At 42.4% G+C, this 23525-nt stretch overlaps 1 protein-coding gene across 1 annotated transcript; it reads left to right on the top strand.

Moving 5' to 3' along the window:
• The first annotated feature begins 990 nt into the window (after nt 1-990).
• On the top strand, nt 991-3346 carry LOC147323313 (sushi, nidogen and EGF-like domain-containing protein 1). The gene is made up of 7 exons (XM_086304886.1): nt 991-1036; nt 1190-1213; nt 1405-1520; nt 1698-1973; nt 2401-2496; nt 2596-2761; nt 3339-3346. The coding sequence occupies exons 1-7, from the start codon at nt 991-993 to the stop codon at nt 3344-3346; spliced, it is 732 nt and encodes a 243-aa protein (XP_086161012.1).
• The last annotated feature ends 20179 nt before the right edge of the window (nt 3347-23525 follow it).

A 23525-nucleotide genomic window follows, 5' to 3' on the forward strand; every position in this document is an offset into this window, starting at 1 on the left:
CACAAAGGGCGAGAGACACAAACCGGAAAACATACACAGAGGACATGATGGACTCTCATAGGACACATAAATAGGAGACAAAGACAAGAAAACATAAACCAGAAATACAAATGACCTCAGAAACATGAAAAAGAACTAAACTCAAGACTAAACTGTATAAACTTATTAAACATAACAATAAACCAAAGAAAGAACCAAATACAGAATAACTTAAAATGCTGGGTTGATGAACCAGATCCTTGACAGGGCAGGTATTGGCAGTGTGAGTCTTGCCTGCAAAAGGGTCATCTCTATATAAGGAGGTGCAGAAGAAGAAATGTGAGGTGATATCAGACATCAGTCCACCCACAATTGATTCTAAGAATTTAATAAGTGTTAACATTCATTTTTTGTAACCCGCAAGTGTTGACTGCCTGGGTGCAGCAGCTTTTGCCTCTGCTGTTATTTGGATGAAATTTTCCTCAAGTAAAATGAGAAATATCTGACATTACAGAATAGCTGCAGTTACAAACACTACAGCTGGAGTTTCTGTTTTGTATAGTCAACATGGACAAGAAGATGCCAGAGCTTCTCGATTTTCTTCATGCACCAAATTTAATGAGGAAAAAACATTTTTTCTTCCTTCACTCCCTCTTCCTGACTGTAAACACTGTGTTTATCATCACTAATAGTTTGAGAATGATTTACTGTGTCAGCAGTAAACCCTTTGTCTGAGATCTGTATCTATCGTTGTTAAAGTTACTGCTTGACTATTAACCATGGTGACGGTAACTGACATCATTCTTCTCTAAATATCCTTTGATGGAGTATTTGATTACATTTCCTAGGTAAATATCCCCAACTATATAAAGCCTTGTGTGTCCCCTGCAGTCTCAAATGAGCATGAGAGACTCACAACTAATATTACATCAAGATTCAACAGATTCATCTGAATTTAGCTCTGCACTTAGGTTATAAATTAAATTTTTTTTTTCCCTTTTTAATGACAAAATGGCGGGTCAAATCGTGCTTTTTGTGCTGTTTTTGGGAATGACAGGTTAGTAATTGTATTTATGTTCCTTTAATCCATTTTATGGTGTGTTTATTTTTGCCCAAGTGATGACTTGAATTTTTTGGATCAGAAATAAAATCTTACAATCTTAAAAAACTTGTCATAATTTTATTTATCCGTGTTTTGTTTCATGTACAGGTGTAGTGACTGCTCAGGCTGTCAGTAAGTATCTTTTCAAAACTCTAAAGATTTGACTTTTAATGCTTTATCCTCAATTTATATCAGCCTCACATTTCACAGAGGAGTAAAGACTGAAAGCCTGTGATGAATATGTTTTATATTTATGTTTGCAGAATATTAACCATACAGGCCTTTTCTATCTTTTTGTCATGATCTACCTAATTGCTTATTAGGACCTCTTTACCCAACATCTGGAACTGTAAGCTCTGCGGTAGATGATGGAAGTTCTCCACCGATTACCCTGCTAAGACCTTTTTTCTATTTTGGGAGGACATATAACAGCATTTATGTATGTAAAATTAACAGGAACAATTCATTTACTACATTTGTACCATAAAAATATTTAGCTGTCTAATTAAACTTCCTGCCACTAATTACAATATAAAATGTGGTTTGCAAAACAAAATCCAAATCTGTTCATCTAGATGTTGTGACAGGAAATCTTTTTCTTTTCTATTTTTTTCAGGTCAATCATAATGGACACCTAACATTTACTGGTCCACTAAGTGAATTTACAAGTCAGAGGTTCCCACAACGTATCAGAGACATCATTGCTCCATTCTGGACAGATTTAGACAACAGAGGAAATGGTCAGATCTACTACAAACAATACACCAGTGGCAGTGTTCTCCAGCAAGCTACACAAGACATCAATCAATACTTTCCAGGACTGAACTTTAATGCCAACTGGGTCTTTGTTGCAACTTGGTTTGAGGTGGCCTATTATCCCACAAGCGGAACAGTAAGTCAGCTTCCAAAATTTGGAATCAAATTATGTGCTTATGTGTGATGTGTACGTGAAAGTCTGTTGCCTACTTTACTAATTCAGGAACAGTAGGTTAGTGTAATCTAGTGTCACCTTCCAGACATAAAGACATAAATTCATGTGATATATTTCATACAAAGATTATTTTTGAATATTGAGCTTTTTTTTTTTTTTAAAGTGATACCAGAAGATTACATAAAGCATTTCATACTAACAAACTAAGGTAGTTAATAGTATTTATCTGAAATCTAGATCATTCTAACCGAAGCACAACTTAATGTCTTATGAACTAATACATTTGATAAAGTGATACATGAAAAGTGTATCATAACAAAATTAGGTGTAAATCCAGCAGAACACTGATCAAACAGAACATATAGTAAACTGAATTCATATTTTCCAGCGCACTACTGTCCAAGCTGTGCTGATCTCTGGAGGCCACTATTCATTTGTGCTGATGAACTACGGTATAATAGCCTCAACAACACTGAGAATTCAGGTCAGACCTACTATAGTCAATGCTCTGCATATTTACTAATGAAAAAACATTCATTATTTCTAAATGCAATAATCATATTTTTGTGACTCACATTTGCAGGCTGGTTATGATACAATCGACTCCACTCACTATTATGTCCTCCCTGGATCATTCACCAGTGCTGCATCAGGGAGTAACTCAAATTTTCGCCTTGGCAGCAACGTCAATGAACCAGGTCGCTGGGCCTTCCGGACAGACCATGGATCAACAGGCTGCACTTTTAATGGTAAGACTGCAGGATACAGGAGGCAACTGCTTCTGCAGCCTTTGTGTTATATAACATTATAGTGATGTGCATCTGTGAAAGGCAAGGCAAGAATTCTAATCACAGTGCATTAAGAGTACAGTAAAGCAATGAGGTTGAGGTTATTAACGTTAAAGTGACTGTTGTTGGAATCAAGAACTAATGAAGGAATTTCAAATTGTTAGTTGGATGCTTAAAAACATTCGTCCTACCTGCTTAATAAAAACATTATTCTAATGTGCTCATTTTTTTGTACACCCACTCTGTCACCTTAATTTGTTTTGATCATTTCCAATTACTATCTGCAATATGTTCTAATTGGTGGTTGAACACTTTTATATGTAATTTCTTCTAGGCTGTATCACCCTATCTTTGTACTGCTGTTTATAATAAATTTACTTAAGAGTTAGAGTGCTTTTCTATTAATGCATTAATTGTGTATTTCCCTCATTTGTGTTACATATTTATGTATATATTTTGCTACAAACTGCACACACACCTGACCGCTTTATGAATTCCAAATCCTGAAAACATCTTGTTTTATCATGTTTTCCTGTAGCATTGTGAACAAGAGACTTCCATCTGGTCTGGGCCATTATCATTTGAGGATGATACCCTACCGGGATCCTGGCTTCCACTTCCCTTTGACCAGAAACAGAAATTTAGAAATGGAATTAGATGAGAGGTTATACATTGAGGTTCAGACGCAGGGAATCGATGAGCGGCAGATCTCCACTATCCTGGACTCTTGCTGGGCAACGCCTGTTAATGATGCCAGCTACCCCGTGCGCTGGGATCTGATCACCACACAGTAAAGACATTGCCTTAACTTTTCTTTTCTGATGGGTGAACTTAATCATCTTCTTATCATAACTAAGTTGTTTGCACATTAACACTGCAACTTTCACATTATGCTGTTACCTAGGTGTCCTAATCCAGCAGATGGCACAGTAGAGCTGCTTCAGAACGGCGTCTCCACCGTAGCCCGTTTCTCATTCAGGATGTTCACCTTTACCAACTTTTCATCTATCTACCTGCACTGCCAGGTCCACCTGTGTCTTTTGAGACACAATAACTGCACAGCTGTACGTACTATTTATAACGATTTGTATTAACACTGGGAAAAAATCTTTCATACCACTTATTGGATTCCTTCATCTGCTGAAATCACTCTGCTTTCCACAGCATTGCTACCCAGGTTACCATGCAAGAGTGGTGAGGGATATTTCCTACCATGACAGTGAAGGCATCTCATTGGGACCGCTAGTATTGAACACAGGTAACATTTGTACAACATTGGCAGTCTTGTAGATGATACAGCTGTATAATCAGTGGATTGTGACAATTGGATTCATGAGCCAAGTTTGAATTCACTGTAGATTTTGGTTGTTTTCTAACAGAAAGAAGAATGAAAGCAAGCAGCTCTCCAGGCCTCTTGACATCTCTGGTGACCCTGATAATCTGTTTGCTGACTGCAAATATTCTGATCTAGAGAAATCAAGTTGATGCACAAATTACAGCAAACTCAGCAATCATATAATAACTTAGTATAGATTTGATAAATAAAAGCACTGAAAATAGAATCAGAAGACTTTTTTATATGCACAGAGGAATAGTGATGGTTTGAAAAGTGGATGTTACTGAATATTTGACATCTATTAAAATACTTCTTATTTGCTCTGAGCACTCCTATTTGTAATTTCTGCAGTTTTTCTTTGCAACACTGGAGGGCAGCATCTGATCAAAAACATATTTGTATGCTTCTGTTTCCAGTTCATGAGTTTTACCTTCAGGTCATTCAGGATTGTTTTAACATCGTTACATCATGATTTATTTTGTGGTATTCATCCATTCATTAGCAAATATAAAAATAATGAAAAATAAATGTATGTTTGAAATATTAATGCCTTGTAAACTGTGTCAAAATACAGTCTGAGTTGATTGATGGTCTTGCTTTCTTTTTCTGTTTCTTTTTCTGTTTCTTTTTCTGTTTCTTTTTTTTTTTTTTAATAAAAATGTTACTACATTGCTTTTGAGTCATGTGGGATTATAATATTACCTATGCCATGTTAGACCCCTAATTGTGAATTATTATGTAGTTTTAGTTTGCATTATTCTCCTGAATTAGAAGAAGGTGATAACTATTACATTTGTTAAACTGATTTGCATTACATTAGACTGCTGATTTATTGTGAATGAATGATATTGTTTTACGATGCATTATACTGCTGAGTTATAAGAAATACTGTTCGCAGAAAGTCATCGCCTTATTTGTCTGATTAGAAAAGAACAGAGCATACCGGAGAGGTTTTCTGCCCCATCTCAGCAGGAGCAGATAAACAGGGAGCCAAGGTCGTAGCTTAGGCGCCGTGTGAGAGAAAGAATGTGAATGTTTAGGCTTTTATGATTAGGCGGGGGCCACTAGAGGCTATAAGAGTTTGATCAATGCTCCACCATTTTGATATCTGATGCTGTCTGCGTACGGTGTCCATCTCCCACGCGTGTACATTAAAATCATCGTTTGACTCAACCCGGCCAGACCAGTGTTGTTATTTTGGTTTTCCTCTTGTATCCATCCCCAATATTTGAATCCGTAACAGTTTGGGGGCTCGTCCTGTGGTATTGGGGTGGAAGTTGGAGGTTTAGACGGTCCGAGGTTGTCGAACGGACAGGCACAAGCCAGTGGTCTGACGTGAGTGGGCATAAGCCGGCTTATACAAAGGTAAGGCACTACCTGTTGAATCATTTCCTTTTTTTTTTTTTTTTTTTTTTTTTTTTGTGTCCCGTTTGGATCTTTAGCCATCAGAATTGTTGTCTTAAGGCCAAGAAAGATGCCAAGCGGATTTATTTTACCAAGTGGATCATCATGGCCTTGCCATATTGGTCCATTTGATTGACCTTTATTATAATTATGAATTTATTTTGTTTTCAGTTGCTACAAACGGGACAGACATGACTGGGGGATAGGACAGGGAGAAAGAATGAAAGAAAGAGAGGGAGAGAAAGAAAACCAAAGGGGAGAAGAGACGGTGAGAAGGGGGGAAGAAAGAAAAAAAAACAAACAAACAAAAAAAGCAAAACACCTGGGTCACCTGTATGGAGAAAAAAAACAGAAGAGAAAGCAAACAACAAAGAGCAACATAATAAAAAAAACAGCACCATCACAATAAACTAGCTAGCAGTAGATATCAGTAGTTACTAAATAATAAATGATATTGTGCAGCACGCAAGATAGACAGCGCACAATGTGCTTTGAGGCAGCAGCCAAGAAAGCTGTAGTCCGCGTCTGTGAATACCCATGTGTGCATACCTGTGTGGATCAGCATGCTTGCATTCCAAAGGTTTCTCCATGTAACGATCTGCTAGGGAGTGTGGGGAGCCACAGCCCCGTCCTCCAGGGTATGAAGCAGGTATGGAGGAGATCAAAACTCCAGACATCCAGAGGCCCCCAGAACACAAGAGACCATGGAAGACCAACAGAGGGGCAGCCGCGCCACTGTCCCAGTAAGAGCTGAGGAGAGTCCCAGATGAGGGCTCACTCAGCAGCCGCGGAGCAGAAGCCAAGGGGAGTTGCAGTGACGCGCCCGTGAGCTCCGCCGGCAGCCAGCTGTGCCTGAGTGACCGAGCCCCAGGCCGAGAGGCCGGGGGCACCCCACCTCCGAAGTGGCCCGAGCGAGCCCCAGGCTCCAGGCCCCGATAAGCGGCTGCCAAGGAGTGAGCCGGTGTGTACCCGGACGCCCACCCCCAGACACAAAGAACCACCAACGCACCGACACCTGAGGGAGTCCGCCACTGGCAGGGGAAGTGGTGGTGGGTGGAGATAGGCCTCCAAACCTTGGAGGGCCTGAGATGTCCCCAGAGAGGTGGCGTCTGATACCCAACCTGACATATAGACACAGACATACAGGCACACACAGACACAAACATCCATTCCCAACCTCATGCTCTCATATGCACTCACTCCACACTCAACCAACATGGAGACAGACATAAAGAGACGCTGTACACACGATCACACTCCCCAAGCGTACTCTACGAACCGGGTCTAGGTACCCTTGCCCCTGGAGGGGGGAACTGCACCCAGACCCAGGTGGTGTTACCCTTTTCCCTGCGGTGGGGAGAGGCAGACCGCCCCGACTCCGCAGCAGCAGGGAGGCCCCACACTCCAGACCGCAGTCGGACGGCCAACTCCTCCTAGCCCCCCCGCTCCAGCAGGCCGCAGAGAACGGGGGTGAGAGAAGACTCCAAACCTCCCTCCACCCGCTCATTGTAGTGTTGATGCATGTGTGTTCTAAGGTGCAATTAAAACCCAGGAGGGCATGGAGCTACCTGCCAGAGAGTAGCAGGTAAGCGCATGGTCCCTCCTGATAGCCCTCAATGTCTACGTGTATTCAAAATTGAGAGGTGGGCAACGACGCCAGGGGTGAGGTGTACACCCTGATGGTAATTTGGACTCCGTGTATCGTGCCCACCCCCAAGATCCTATATGTATGTGTAATGAGAGTGTGAGTAATGTGAATGTCTAAGTTGTGGGATAAAATTGAGGCAGAGGCAGCCAGAAGGAGACGGGGGGGGGGGGGGGGGGGGGTAGCCTCCTCTGCACCCTGGTGACATACCCCTACTCCAAGGCCCTGCATGTGTGGGTGGTTGTGGTGGAGCGGGAAGAGGGAGGCAGCTGGAGATGGGGAGGGAAAGAAGGGAGGGGCAGGTGACCCCTCCCTGGGGCCAGCTCCCCCGCTGACCCCAGTAGGCACTCCCATACTCCGTGACCCGCCAGGGAAAGGGGGCCCAGGCGCAGCAGCGCCCCCCGGCCCCATAGAGCCCGGGACAGTCCACCCAACCCCACCACAGAGAAAACTGCACCCACCCCACCATCCACTCATCTTCCATACTACATGAGACAATAGACGCCCAGGCTGAGATCTTCCTCCACCTCTCCTGTATCTCCCCCTCCTGCAGAGAGTTCCTGAGGAGAGGAAAGCTCCTGCAAGATGTTGAATTATTTCCAAAGTGTGCAAAATTGGACATGATAAAATTAAAGTCTACTCACTGAAATTACTGGTAGATGTCTGTTTTGATTTTGATGAAAAAATCTCATGAGAATTGAAAGTTGAAGTAATGATAATGGAAGTTTGTAAGTTACAGTACTGGGTTAGAGGCCCAAGGAAAAGGAAAACAGTGAAATTGGGTTAGAGGCCCAAGTAGTTTGATAGGGAATTGGTTATTTTGTGGGTTAGAGGCCCCATTGGTCATAAGGTTGGACCTGAGTTGGTCATTTTGTGGGTTAAAGGCCCCATTGGTCATAAGGTTGGACCTGCGTCAGTCATACTCTTGTTTTGGGGTGTTGACTGTTGTTTCAAAGTATTATAAATTATTATAGAACGGCGGTGGGACCGCTAAGAAGCGCAGTGCTCAGATGTAACACTTGCCAAGGCCGGGGACGCCTAGGCCTTGTCCTCTTTGAGGGATGGTCAGTTGGTCACTGTGGAGCTTGGGGCACTCCAGAATAACTAGTGGTTGGACCACTTTACCGTTTGGAATGGTATCTGTGATTTTTTGGGCAGCAAAGGTTGGACCTTGCTTGGGTGTCGGACACTTTTAAATTGAGTTAGGGACTTTAGAGATGAGGCCAGAAACTGTTGGACAGATACTGGTTAATTGATTACAAAAAAGTTGGACTTTCTTCGGTTGGACCCGTTAACTTAAATTTGTCAAAATTGTGTAGGCGCTAAAGCTGTCAGGCCTGAGAGTGATTGTAAATATAAGACGTCTTTGTAATATAAAATAATAGAGTTGGGTGTGAAACGAGGCTATTTTTAGACGGTGTGTGAACATGCAAATGAGGTGGCTGCTGTGAAGCACACAGAGGACTTTCACTTCCTGTTTAGCGTGTTATTAAGTTTTATAATTATGATTTGCAAACAATGATACATGCCTGTAATTAAGATGCTGATTTTGCTGATTATAATATTACAAATAAAGTTTTGAATGACTATGGTGAATGTTTGATGTTTGGCTGGGTTTTGATATAGAAGAGACAAATCGTGCATGATTTAGACCGGCACTTCAGTCAGCAGGGTAAGATTGAGTAATAAATACGGGGGTGATTTGTTTCAGTTTTGTGGTGTGAAGCAGAATTTATAAGATTTTTAAGTGGTTCTTGTTTCAGTTCAATAATATCAGTGTCATGTTTGGCTGTGTCACAGGCAAGCAGAAGTGGTGGACCCAAAATTGCAGGACTCTTGGAGATGGGAATAAACTGAAAACGCAGCTTTATTGCTGGAGGAATGATTCACGAAATAAAACTTACAAAAACAAAACTCTAAACCGAGGTGCTGGAGACACATTACAAACACACAGCAAGTTGAGGGTACGACGCGACACTGACACAGAGAAACACAGGGCTTAAATACACAGATGGCAGTAATCAAGGGATGAGAGACAGGAGGGGAACACACCTGGGAGAAATCACAGCTGGGAAACGTAAACTGAGCACACTCACATACGACACAGACCTTCACAATAAAACAGGAAACTCAGACACATGGAACCAGACAAGACATTGAACTAAACAAACAGATTTACAAACAGACGGGGTGACACCATAGACAGACAGATACAGACGCAGACTCAGAGGCAGACCGAATATAACACGTAGAACTCAAACAACAATAATAATGATAATAAATTGGAAAATGATAATAATAAACTTAAAGCACTGGGTCACCGACCCAGGACCATGTCAAAAAGCAGTTACATTTGATTTACTTTTGGTTTTATCATAATATAGGGTGTGATCAAGCACGAATTTCAGCACTAGATGTGGTGCAGTAATTTCATTTTACTTAGATAAAAGGCATGCTTATTTCAGGGTTGAAATTTCACATACAGGGGATCTTCTTTACATGAATTGCATTTGTCGCAGTGAGTATGAATAAATGACTAAATACAGTGAATTTTCTTGAGGGCGTGTTTTTAGGGATAATTATTACTGGTTTTATACATTCATATTGAGGACGGAGGATTGTGGCTAAGAGTGTGGAGAGAGGACGTGAAGACGGCTTTGCAGCTGCTGGGGGTGAGTAGCTGTGTGTGTGTGACAGGAACTTTGCATGCCCATAAAAGGCAACTGCCTGACTGTGTGAAGTATGCACCCAGAGAGAGAGAGAGAGTAAAATCTAGGCAGATGAAGTGAATGGATGTTTTCAGGAAAGAAATAGTAAGTGGATGTTTTCAGAAAAGAAATACTAAGTGAATGTTTTAGTGTGTTAATACACGTGGATTTCTCTCAACCTGGAAACCTGAGTACAGCGGCAAAAGGATAGATTAACAGAATTGGGATGACAGATAGGCCAAGCTTTGGCTCAAAATTTTACAGCTTGACCTCTCACTTTGTCCCCACTTTGTGACATGTTTTCTGCTGATTGATTAATACAAGTGATTAGTGAATGAAAGAAAATTCTTTTTTTGGGCTTTTAAACATGATCTTAAGAATTTTAACATGTACCTGTGTTGTCCTGTCAACTTGGTGGGTTATGAGTTGATTATATGGTGAGAAAAAACAAAAAAAGGGGGAGAGAAGGCTGACACAGGGCCTGGTCCCGTTGTTTCTCCCCTCTCTGAATAACACAGCCAAAACAACATCATTTTCCTGTTCGTCTGTTTTTGTTTTGTTTTTGTTTTTTCTCTTTATGCTTGATTACAGGCTGCTTTGCCGGCTCTGAAAGCCGAGGCTGACCTGGACTCCTGCTCTCCCCTCTACCATCTTTGATGTGACCCTGACCAAATGCTACAGCAGCTGGACCCACAACAACAACCTGAAAATGTCAACAGTGCTGCAGGAAAACGATCTCATGCAGCGGAGACGGAGAGCGTTAAATCCAAGGCCCGTTTCACTACACGAGGGAGATTTCCAGACAGCTTCAGCTAACAGAGCTGTGACAAGACGCCCATTAAGCCCGGATGAAAAGTGAGGGCGAGCAAAAGAATGCTGACCTTAACAACTCTGTATTAAAACTGTGCAGGACAGTGACGGACCAACACGGATGATTGGGCAGCAAAAAGGGCGTGCCAGAGACAGGAGGAGTAACTGAGGTCAGGAGGCACCTCAGAATGGACAAAAGCACCAGAAGAAAATAAGCTGAAGGCAGAGGTGTCGGGGCTTGGCCAGGAGCTGACCTCTGAGAAGAGCCGGACAGCAGAGCTGCAGAAGGCCGTGGAGCAAAGCAAGGAAAACATCAATAAACTTCAATCTGATGTGTACGGAAAAGACTCTGAGGTTTCTGCCCTCAGTCAGAGCTCAAGGCATCAGAGCAGAAACTGAGCATGGCTCAGGAGGAGCTGGCTGCTAATCGAACCCATCAGTCAGGCTTGGAGTCCCAGATACTGGACTTGAAATCAGGCCGGAGCTTGCTGGAGCAGGAGGTCACCAAACGGAACGAGAAGCTCCAACAGCAGGAGCAAGCCCTGAAGGAGCTACAGAAGCAAAAGGGTCAAGTTAAGGAGGAGCTGGACAAGGAGAAGATGCAGGACACTGGAGAAAAGGACTGCCTCAATTGGGGCCAGAACCAGTATGGACAGAACTTTGAGCAGCAGCACCAATGAACGCAAAGGGACTGAAAAGGAGGAGGGCAGGACCCCAGGGCCCGCTTCAGGCCATGGTTTACCCAGAACACCAGAACAGGAAAGTGATGAACACAAACACACACGAACACACACGAACACACACATCTACATACACTGACTCAGAATGAAGAGAAACACACATATGAACACATATGCACTCGTTGATTGAGTGAGAAATGACACACACACACCCGCACACAAATCGAAATGCTGATTCAATTCACTGAGAAGTGATCCACACACACATGCACACGCTTGTGCAATGAGAAGTGATCCACACACACACACATGCACACGTTTGTGCAATGAAGAGTGATAGCCTGGTAAGGAGCAGTGGTACAGAGTGAAAATGATGAATTAACGATGTGAGTTTTTCGGAGCGCCACATTTTTGTGATTGAGATTTAATTGAAGGAGGAACACACTGAAAAAAAAAGAAAAAAGGGGCCAGCCCTCTGATTTACGTAAGCATCTCGCGTGTATTTAACACAATTGCCTCACGCTTTAAAGATCTGTACGAAATTCTGGTTTCAAGTGTGAAAGAAAAAGTCATGCAGTTATTAGAGCTAGGTTAATTGATGATTCTAAATTATCCGTGAATGTAAGTGTAAATGGTTGTTTGTTTCTATGTGATAGACTGGTGAGCTGTCCAGGGTGTACCCTGCCTCGTAACCTATCACTTCAGGGTTATTTCCCAGCCCTCCTGCAACCATAGGAGGATGGTAGTTGTTGTAGACCCATTCAATTTTTATGGTAACCAGGATCTAGACTTTGTTGAACCGTATGTAATATGAAGACAACATGTAGTATTTAAGTGACCAAGTAGTATTTGGATAAAAGTTATTGAATAGTGTTGAAGCTACGTGTGCCCCTACGTGTGCAGCTACGTGTGCCCCTGCACACGTAGCTGACGGCTACGTGTGCAGGGGCAGGTCTAGCAAAGTTTTGCCAGGGGGCCAGGTAGGGCATTAACAGGGAAAGGGGGGCACAAAGAAATACTTTTCTTTCTTATTCTTATTTAAAATGTCTAGCTTTAATAAATAATTATCTGAATCTTCCAACCAAAGTTTTCATCTGATGTAAAATGTATAGAAGTCCATTATTGTATTCAGTAAATATTAAGTCTAGTATACACCCTAGTAAGTTATAGTATTCTTTCCTTTGGGAAGGTACCATCTGTGCAGTCTGCTATTCTGTTGAAGAAAAATGTTGAATCTATTTAATTACTGGAGAAAAATAATAGATTTCTGTGCATTTGTTTTATACGTGCATTAAATTAAAATTGGTTTTGTCAATTAAGTATCTTGAGGCAGAGGGTACGGGAGTGGTTCCTTTTTTTTTTCTTTTCTTTTTTTGCTGGGAGTTGGCAACCCTATTAGTTAGGTATATGTAATTATTAATTAGGTTGTTTTATATTTTTACTAAGTACTGTTTAGAATACCAGAATAGGGAGGATGGTGTAGGTTTAAGTTTATTATAAAAGCTTTATGGCTTTTCCTATAATACCATGGTGGGCCGGTCACTAGTCAAAATGCCCGGGCTGATTTTTTTGTCCCAATCCATCCCTGCCTGAGACACAATTCAAAAAACCAAGACATGAATAGGAATGTCTTCCAAGCTACTTTATTTTTAAATAAATAAAACAGAAAAAGAAAAACTACTGTTAAAAAAGTGGTCAGTACCATCAGTGGTGTGAGGGAGTACATGGGTGGAAAAATGGTGCATGTAATGGTGTTAAAAGCAAAAGCCAAACCAAACGCAGCCAGAGTCTAACATGGTGTCTCAGGGAAATGAGCCAAAAAACAACTATGCCCTAAAGGCTTTTTTATGGAGCCCTGGCACGCTGGCCCAGGTGTTACCAGTGTCACTGATTGTAAACGGGAACTCTGCCTCTCCAACGTCTGCAAACAAGACACACATAAGCCAAAAGGAAGGCAGGGTGCAATAGGTCGTCACAGTGCCCAAGAACAACAAGTCCTCATGCCTGAATGACTACCAGTTGCACTGACTTCGGTGGTAATGAAGGTGTTGGAGAAGCTGTTGAAAAACATCATCACCTCCTCCATCCCAAACACCACAGATCTGCTCCGACCCAACAGATCCACTGATGACCCCATGGCCCATGTCCTGCACACCACCCTTAGCCATGTGGACAAGAAACAGGCTAACTATGTGAGATTGCTGTTTGTTGATTACAGTTCAGAGTTCAACACAATACTGCCCGGCTGACTGTTCACAAAGCTGAGGGATCTAGGACTCAACAGCAGTCTGTGTGCATGGGTGCTGGACTTCCTCACTGGCAGAACTCAGGTTGGGAGGGTGGGTAGGTGCGTCTCTGACAGCATCGCCATCAACACGGGAGCGCCACAGGCGTGTGTATTCTCATCACTGCTCTACAACTTCTGTACTTCAGACTGCGTGGCCACGCATGGCTCCAATACCATTGTGAAGTTTGCTGATGACACAGTGTTGTTGGACGCCATCTCCAACAATGATGAGGCGGCCTACTTGGACAAAGTGAAGAATCTGGCATCGTGGTGCCAGGATAACCACCTCCAGCTGAACGTCGGCAAGACCAAGGAGCTGGTGGTGGACTTCAGAAGGAGTAAGCACAGAGAATACAAGCCCATTGTCATTAATGGAGCTCCAGTGGAGAGGGTGCAGTCCTTCAAGTATCTCGGTGTCCACATCTCCTCAAACCTGACATGGTCTGCCCACATTCAGGTCCAGTCCAAAAAGGCTAGGCAGCGCCTGTATCATCTCTGACAACTGAGGAAGTTCGGGGTCTCTCCAGTGATCCTCAGGACTTTCTATACAGGTGCTGTGGAGAGCATCCTCACAGAACGTCACATCCCGGTATGTTAAGGACCAAAAAGCTCTTCAGAGAGTGATCCATACAGGAGAATGCTGCTGCAGGACTGATCTCCCCTCCCTACAGGACATTTACACCAGGAGATGCTGGTCCAGAGCAGCTCAGATATTGAAGGACCCATCCCATCCCAGCAATAAACTGTTCCAACTTCTGCAATCAGGCAGAAAGTTCCGCACCATGCGGGCGAAAACAGAGAGGCTCAACGGGAGCTTCTATCCTCAGGCCGTCCATGTGTTAAATCAGGACTTTCAGCATTTAACACTTTATTTTTCTGTTCTGAAAGGGCCCGTTGCCTGTGAATGTGTGGTTAATTCTTCGTCCACATATGTGGACATCACATTTTGGGTTGTCTAGACCACAGTACTAAATTTTAGTCTACATGGGCCTGCTATCCACTTACAAGGGCATTATACTGCCACTGCTCTATCCAAATTTAAAACGAATGTCCTCATATGTGGAGCAAAATCAGGTAAAAAAAAAAAAAAAAAAATATTTTTTTACATTCATCAGGTCCCAATCAGCCCAAATAAATTGTGTACTGTTGATAAATTCTAGAAAGTGTCGCAGAGCCATACGTGGACAGTGTTGGGGAATAACGGAATACGTGTACTGCCGTTACGTATTTAAAATACAAAATATGAGTAACTGTATTCCGTTACAGTTCATTTCATTCATTTCATTCATTTATTCATTTTCAGGCACAACAAATACCTATATTGAACATAAAATACACAAAACAAAAAACAAAACTTGCCTGAAAAAGGAGTGGGATGAAGAAAACTTATTAAATCCCACCCCTATACTCACTCATCAACAAAAAAAAACAATAAACTTCCCGCAGCTACGCCCATCATTGCATACAGACCCATCAACAGCCCCGGGCAGATACAAGCATCTAAGCGGCAGCTCGCAACCAACAATTAGAGCCTTCATAACTGAATACAGAATATATAAATTATAAATTGCATTACCACAGGTAACAGGCAGTAATAACTACAAGTAACAGACACACATACATATACATACATATATATCTACACACACAAGTACATATATGTACATACATACGCACACTTTATTTTTTATTTTTTATTTTGGAATCCATACCAGCAGTGGTAAGAGGACAGACATTACAGAGCACACTAAAAGCATCATTGAGTATACTGTGACCAGACCAACTGTTTGTAGAGAAATTTAAATCTATGAATATTTTTGCATTGTTTCAATTGTAAACTCAGACTGTTCCAGATTTTCACACCACATACAGACACACAAAAGCCTTTACGGGTTGTTCGAGTTCTGGGTAATTTGAATTCTCCAAAGCCTCTCACATTATAAACCTTTTCTCGAATTTCAAATCTAGTTTGTAAATTTGCCGGTAAAAGTTTAGTAAAAGCTTTATACAAAATTATGGATGTATTGTAATTAACCAGATCCTGGAATTTAAGTAACTTTGCCTGAAGAAAGAATTTGTGAGTATGATCTAGATAACCAGCCTTGTGAATAATACGCAGTGCTCGTTTCTGTACTGTGACTAATGGATTAGTTGTATTTTTATATGTGTTTCCCCACACTTCCACACAATATGTAAGATATGGAAGAACCAGGGTACAGTACAGAGTACGAAGTGCATCTTTATCAAGGAATTGTTTCACTTTGTTCAAAACTGCGAGGCTTCTGGAAATTTTGGTTTTTATGTGTCTGACGTGGGGTTTCCATGAAATTTTGTTATCAATTATAACTCCCAAAAATTTGTTTTCACTCACATTATCAATTGGTACACCTTCAATGATAATTGGTAATTCTATATTATATTTTAAATTACCAAAAAACATTGCTTTAGTTTTATTTATATTTAATGATAATTTATTTATGTCCATCCATTTTTTTGTTAATTTTAGCTCCCTGTTTACAGTCATTACAAGATCAGTATAATCATCGCTACTGAAAAATATGTTGGTGTCATCTGCGAACAGTATGAGTTTAAGTACTTGAGAAACATCAAAAATATCATTTATGTATACATTGAAAAGTTTTGGTCCCAACACTGACCCTTGGGGAACACCACATGTAATACCAAGTTTCTCTGAATGGTAATGCCCTATGCTAACATATTGTTCCCGACCTGTTAGGTAACTTTTTAACCAGTTACCAGCTTTCCCTCGAATACCATATCTTTCCAATTTATCCAGTAAAATTGAGTGATTGATTGTGTCGAAGGCCTTTTTGAGGTCAACAAAAATACCAACTGCATATTTATTTTTATCCAGTGTATCAGTAATTTCTTCTACTGCCTCAATTATCGCCATTGAAGTGGTTCTTTGCGTTCTGAAACCATACTGACCAACATTTATTATTTGATGTTTTTCAAGGAATTTTTCTAATCTTGAATTAAAAAGTTTTTCTAGAATTTTTGAGAATTGAGGCAGTAGAGAAATAGGCCTATAATTGGTAAAACTGTGTTTGTCATTACTTTTATATAGTGGTATTACTTTCGCAATTTTCATTTTTTTTGGAAAACAACCGGACTGAAATGATAAATTACAGATATATGTTAAGGGACTAGCAATATTCAGAATAACCTGTTTAACTACAGACATATTTATGTCATGATAATCCATTGAAGACTTACTTTTACATTTTAATGTGATATTTATTACTTCTTGCTCATTTGTAGCTGAGAGGAACAGTGAAAAGGGATTTGATTTTATATTACTGATATTTTCATTTTTATGACACGGGATGTCCGCTGCTAGTTCAGGGCCAACATTTATGAAGAATTTATTGAACCCATCGACAATATTACTCATGTTGTGATTTTCACCATTTGCATCAGTAAAATATTCAGGATATGATGTTCCAGAAGATCCTTGTTTAATTAAGTTGTTTAACACATCCCAAGTTCCTTTTATATTGTTTTTATTTTCATATAATCTTCTTCTATAATAAAGTTGTTTGCTCGTTCTTATAATATCAGTCAATTTATTTCTATATGCTTTATATCTTTGTTCCACTTCTTTTGTTTTTACTTTGATAAACTGTTTATACAGATTGTTTTTCTTTTTGCAAGCATTAATAATTCCTTTTGTGAGCCAAGGACTTTTTATCTTTTTTTTCTTTGTCATGTGTTCGTTTACAGGACAATGTTTATTGTACCACATAGTAAAAATATCTAGAAAATTATCATAAGCCTTGTCCACATCTGACTCTTCATACACCGAACTCCAATCTTGTTGTGCTAAATCGAAATTGAAGGCATGAATTGCTTCTTCATTTATTGTTCGCTTTGCTATCATGATCTTGGTATCTATTTTTTTTAAATCACAGTCACACAAAGTAAAAACTGGTAAGTGGTCAGTTATATCACAGACAAGCAGACCACTATTAATTTGGAAATCCATGACATTAGTAAAAATGTTGTCAATAATAGTGGCGCTATGTGAAGTTATTCTGCTTGGCTTTGTTATTGTTGGATATAGTGATAAGCTGTACATTGTGTCAGTAAAGTCATCAATGGCTTTTAACCTTGTTGGATTTAGCAAATCAATGTTAAAATCACCACAGATAAATAGTAATTTTTGGTTCACCGAAGCAAACGTTTTTTCTATCCATTCATTAAAAGTGTCAATACTTGAACTGGGTGTCCGATATATACAACTTATTATAACATTTCTCTTTTTTTCATTCATAATCTCAATAGTCAAACATTCCAAAATTCCATCAATAGCCATAGACATAGTTGTTACAACATTATATTTTATAGAGTTATGAACATATATAGCAACCCCGCTGCCCGCCTTATTTAATCTATTCATGTATTTTAAATCATATCCATTCAAACAAAAATCTATTCCTTTATCGACATTGAACCAAGTTTCAGTGATGGCTATAACACTAAAGGGGCGAGAAAATTGTTGCAAATAGTCCTTAATGAAATCAAAATTAGAGTACATACTTCTGCTGTTAAAGTGAATTAATGAGAGCTTCCCGTCTAGGTTAATTTCTTTTTCATATTGTTCCTGAGTGAAATAATTACAATTTTTAACAAAAGAAGAGAGAAAGTTACTTTCAGAATCTATTTCTGGATCTATTATATTATGCTCCTTATATTCACAATCTAGATCAATTACTTTCTGTTGAAGAACTAATTTCAACGTGTCCATGTCATTTCCTGGTGTAATTGATACATTGGTGTCAGTTATACTTGTCCAGATCCTCCATGTTCCTCACTATCAGTACTTTTGCCTCTTCTGGTGTCCCGTTTAGCTTAATGAAAATCTTACAGTTTGTTACCCATGTATGTTGTATTTTACCGTTCTTCTTCAGTTGCCTTGCCTTCCTCGCGATGTCTGCGTTTTTTCGTGTCAGATGCTCATTAATGAAAACGTCCGTGCCTTTCAGTTTGCGTCCTTGTTTCAGCAGTGCGACCTTGTTCTTCCGATTGACAAATCTCATAATGATGGCCGGCAGTCTGTCACTCCTCCTGGGCAGTGAGTGACATGCTTCTATGTGCTCCAGGTCCATCTCTATCCCCTTGCTTTGGAGGAAGGACGCCACCTGTTGCTCTACCGAGCGGGTCTCCTCGTCGCTGGGCTCCCCGACGTTCCCGGCCACCGCGCGCGCATACGAGCGCGGCTTGATTTTAATACCGCTGATGACCACGTCGTTCGTACGGGTGTACTGCTCCAGCTCATCCACCCGCCGCTCGAGATCCATGATCCGTCTGTCCTTCTCGGCATTTTGGAGGCGTAGCTGTTTTACCTCCTCCAGAAGCCCCAGAAGCAGCTCCTGCTGTGCCCTGACTGCGGCCACGTCTCCGCACAGCGCTCTGAGGGAGGTTTTAATGTCCTCAACCTCCTCTGGTGTTGGGCCTTTCTTGGGTGGCATACTGAAGCGAGAGCACGAGGCGGCCACCACGAGGGACCCGGAAGCGGAATTTCTGATGATGGCGCCTGGCTAGGCCTGCTGGCTGATGGTGGAGCCTGGCTGTGGCCTGCTGGCTGATGGTGGAGCCTGGCTGTGGCCTGCTGGCTGATGGTGGAGCCTGGCTTTACCGTTTAAAAAGGTGGTTGTCAGGGTTCCTGGGTCAACGACCCAGATTAGCTGAACTGTCCCCTGCCCAGGCACCAGCCTTACTAGCCCAAGCCGTAATTTTATCTTCGTCACTAGCTCAATCTGTAGCTCAGCCATTAGCCACACCCACCTCAGCTCCGTCGTCAGCCTCACCTACCCCTGTTCATCCCTTAGCATCTCCACTCCAGTCAGTTCCCTCACCTGCTGTTCAGCTTCCACTCCAGTCAGTTCCCTCACCTGCTGTTCAGCTTCCACTCCAGTCAGTTCCCTCACCTGCTGTTCAGCCTTCACTCCAGTCTGCTCCTGTCCAGTCTGTAGTCCAGTCTGTAGTCCAGTCAGCTCCTGTCCAGTCCGTAGTCCAGTCTGTAGTCCAGTCAGCTCCTGTCCAGTCCGTAGTCCAGTCTGTAGTTCAGTCTCCCCCTGCCCTCCAGTCTGCTCCTGTCCAGCCTGTAGTCCAGTCGCCTCCTGTCTCCCAGTCGCCCGTCCACCATCCTGTTCAGTTCCCGGACCTGCAGCCACAGCACCCAGAGCCAGCTGTGAGCTGTCCTGCTCCTCAGCCAGGGGTTTTCGCACCCGCTGGCCCGGCCGCTCTTCAGCCAACGGTTTCCGCGCCGAGCTGGCCCGGCCGCTCTTCAGCCAGGGGTTTCCGCGCCTGCTGGCCCTGCCTGTCTCCAGCCAGAGGCTTCCGCGCCTACTGGCCCTGCCTGTCTCCAGCCAGATGCTTCCGCGCCTACTGGCCCTGCCTGTCTCCAGCCAGAGGCTTCCGCGCCGCCTGGTCCGGCATCAGACTCAGCCGCTGCCTCGCCTGGTCCGGCCTCAGCTTCGCCTGGTGCGGCCTCAGCTTCGCCTGGTCCGGCCTCGGCCTCAGCTTCTGCTTCGCCTGGTCCGGCCTCGGCTTCTGCTTCGCCTGGTCCGGCCTCGGTCTCGACCTCTGCCTCGCCTGGTCCGGCCTCGGACTCGGCCTCCGCCTTGCCTGGTCCAGCTTCAGCCTCCGCTTCGCCTGGTCCAGCTTCAGCCTCCGCTTCGCCTGGTCCAGCTTCAGCTTCCACTTCGCCTGGTCCAGCTTGAGCTTCTGCTTCGCCTGGTCCTGCGGCCGCCACGCCGTCGCCCAAGCCACGTTCGGGACGTCATCGTCGGCGTGGTCACCCACTGGACCCGTCTCGTCTCGGCCGCCGCCGCCTTCCTCGCGGCTGCCCGCCGGACCTGCTCAGTGGCCGCCGCCGCCTTCCTCGTGGCCGTCCGCCTGAACTGTCTCATCTCGGCCTTGGGCCACGTGGCCGCCCGCCTGAACTGTCTCTGTGTGGACTCCGTCCCTCCGTCCTGGGCCCCCTCCGCCCGCCCTGTTCTGGTTTTTTTTCTTTTGGCCGTCGGGTGCCGGCCTTTGAAGGGGGGGTACTGTCAGGGTTCCTGGGTCAACGACCCAGTGATTTCAGTTTGTTCATGTTCAGTTTAGTTCGCCACATTAATGTTCTCACTTCCTGTTTTTTCCCCGTGTCAGCTTGTCTCTCGTGTCATTAGTCAGATTATGTTCAGCCCTGTACTACTCACCTGTTTCCAATCATTGTCAACATTCAACCTGTGTATTTAAGCCCTCTGTTTCTATTCGTTCACTGTCGTGTCATTGATGTACATCTGATGTTAATGTCGTCTGTATGTTCAGTTAGTCAGCCAGCCAGCCAGTCGGTCCTTTGTTCATTCATTCAGTCAGCCAGCCATTTCCTCCCTCTGTACTGTTTGCTCACTCCATCGGCAATAAACATCCACCTTCACCTACCTGTCTGTGAGTCCAGCGTTTGGGTCCTCCTTCTCTCATCCATAACACTACTCCTGACAGTGGTATTCAGAATACAGTTACTTTGTTGAAATGAATGGATTACACGGCAGTATTTTCCCGTTTCATATGTTAGGCTATGCCCTCTCTATTTTTAGTTTCCATGCAGGTGGAAACCCAAACAAAACATGCATTAAGAGGCTCTAATGTCTGTGTCTCAATCTTGCGGCCCATGTCACCTCTACTTGCGGCATAATAACGTGAAGAAATATTTTATAAAATTATTCACAAAAATTATTTAATATGAAGGCAATAGGCAGAGTGTTACAGGCATTGCCTTAAATAATGTAGCCTCATGGGCAGTGTAGTCTGTGCTGCAGGGAGAATGGACTGCCATACCCGTTATGCGTCTGTGAGCACCAGGAAGGGAGAAAAAGAGTAGAAAAGTACGAGCTGTCACTGAGCAGAAATGGGAGATGGAAGCATGTAAATATAATAATAACCACTGCAGCCAAAAAGAGTGCCTGACGAGCCAAGTTGTAAGCAAGCTATTAAGACTCGACTGTACACTGTGTTCGTGTTTTCCTCCGAAACAATAAGTTCCGTTGGAGCAGCCTTTCAACGCCTCTCTCTGTCTCTCGCTAGCAAAGTTGACCATGACGGCAAAGTAAAGCTAGTTTTCAGCTATGAGCCCGACACGAACCCCGAAGTATTAGCCAGAGGTCCCTTTACGGTTTTACGCCTTTACGGTTCGGAGCCGCGAACCTGTTTTACAGGTGCGGAATAGTTTTCTATAGGAGATAGCTGCAAAAAGTGCAGCCTTACCTAATGCCAACCTACTGTTACTCATTTTATATTAAGATTTAAAATCTAGTTGGTATTGGTATGGTAAATAACCTTCAGTAAAAGTAATAAGTCACATAGTAATAGTACATTCATGTAGTTGTAAAAAGCATGATAACATATTAAGTAATCCAAAGTATTCAGAATACGTTACTCTCATTGAGTAACGTAATGGAATACGTTACAAAATACATTTTGGGGCATGTATTCTGTAATCTGTAGTGGAATACATTTTAAAAGTAACCTTCCCAACACTGTACGTGGATAACGTCATAACTGAAGGAGATTTTGAGTGTGTGTTTCCCATCTAACCACTGGCTACCTGACTGGCCAAATATGAAATGATCTGCCACTATGTCAGCTGTGAAAAAAACCCCCAAATTGGCAAGTTTTGCTTTGTTATAGTTGTAACACTGCTTACTTGCATTGATTCACAGGGAAAGCAAGTTATTTGCACGCAATGTACCATCTCTGCTGTCACGTTTCACAATCAGTGAACATGTGAGTGACTCCTCTGGTAAAATGTTGGTTCATACTGATCATAAACCACACCTGTGCTCATTTTTCTGGTAGTTAAAGAAATGCATCATTAGTGACATGATAAAATGTAGCTTCTCTGTAAGAAGAAATTACATATCTGTAATACATAGTGTGCAATAATATATCATATTAAAATGTCAGCCACCACTGCACTCGTTTACTGGAAAAGTGGAACCTTTAACAAAGTCCGCAGACCCGGTCAGCTGCAGTCAACACTCTATCATGCACATGAGAGAGAGTACACACAGCAAGGTGCCGTCATGCAACGTCTGAAACAGAAGTGGAGCTCTCCTTTATGCATTACCAAGAAAAGGGAGGAAGTCACAAACTGATACCACACATCACTTGGCCGACATGAAACCTAACTGAACAATGGTAATGCTGTTTTGTGCCCTTGGTGTTATCAACACCTGCAAAAGGAGTTGTTGTTTTGTTCTACTTTTGAGGCTGAAGTAAGTTCATCTAGTTTTAGACTGTTCAGTGGACGTTTCCATTGCAGTGTCACAACTAAGCAAATGCACAAGCACTTAAACACTTTCATTGAGAAGAACGGAAAATTTCCATCACACTATGATATCTGTGACAATTCATTATGATACACAGAGAGCAATAATATTTAATGCAATTATCACAACTGCTACTATTGTTCACATAAATCACATTATTACTGTAATCCCGAGTGGATTCACAGAGGACTTGAAATTAACAATAAACTCAGATGATTCAGTTATTATATTATATTATATGAATATTCATATAATATAATATAATGAATATGCCATTCAATCAGTTTTATAAATCCCTTATCAGTGCCTAAATTTGGCCAAACACCTAACGGTTAAAATGCAATGTCTATTCATTTTATTTTTTAAATGAATAAAGATGCTTCTTTCAGAGCTACACTGACGATGAGTTGAAAACCAATGCTTACTGTCTTCCTGTACTGTGCCATAATGTGATATATAATACAGCAAATGCCTGAAATCTAATCAAAAGCAGAGAGCACAAGGAAGTACCACTGGA

The sequence above is a fragment of the Aulonocara sp. 'chitande type north' Nkhata Bay genome, linkage group LG8 (genome assembly GCF_057382095.1).
Source record: "Aulonocara sp. 'chitande type north' Nkhata Bay isolate Kocher_YH1m ecotype deep benthic linkage group LG8, A_spYH_male_GT1.1, whole genome shotgun sequence".
NCBI classification, from domain to species: Eukaryota; Metazoa; Chordata; class Actinopteri; order Cichliformes; family Cichlidae; genus Aulonocara; species Aulonocara sp. 'chitande type north' Nkhata Bay.

What these genes read in the sequence shown, in the direction of transcription:
- LOC147323313 (XM_086304886.1), top strand. Translation starts at nt 991, where the DNA reads ATGGCGGGTCAAATCGTGCTTTTTGTGCTGTTTTTGGGAATGACAG. An exon ending in GCTGTTTTTGGGAATGACAG is followed by an intron (nt 1,037 to 1,189) that starts GTTAGTAATTGT and finishes TTTCATGTACAG; the next exon opens with GTGTAGTGACTGCTCAGGCT. An exon ending in ATTATCCCACAAGCGGAACA is followed by an intron (nt 1,974 to 2,400) that starts GTAAGTCAGCTT and finishes CATATTTTCCAG; the next exon opens with CGCACTACTGTCCAAGCTGT.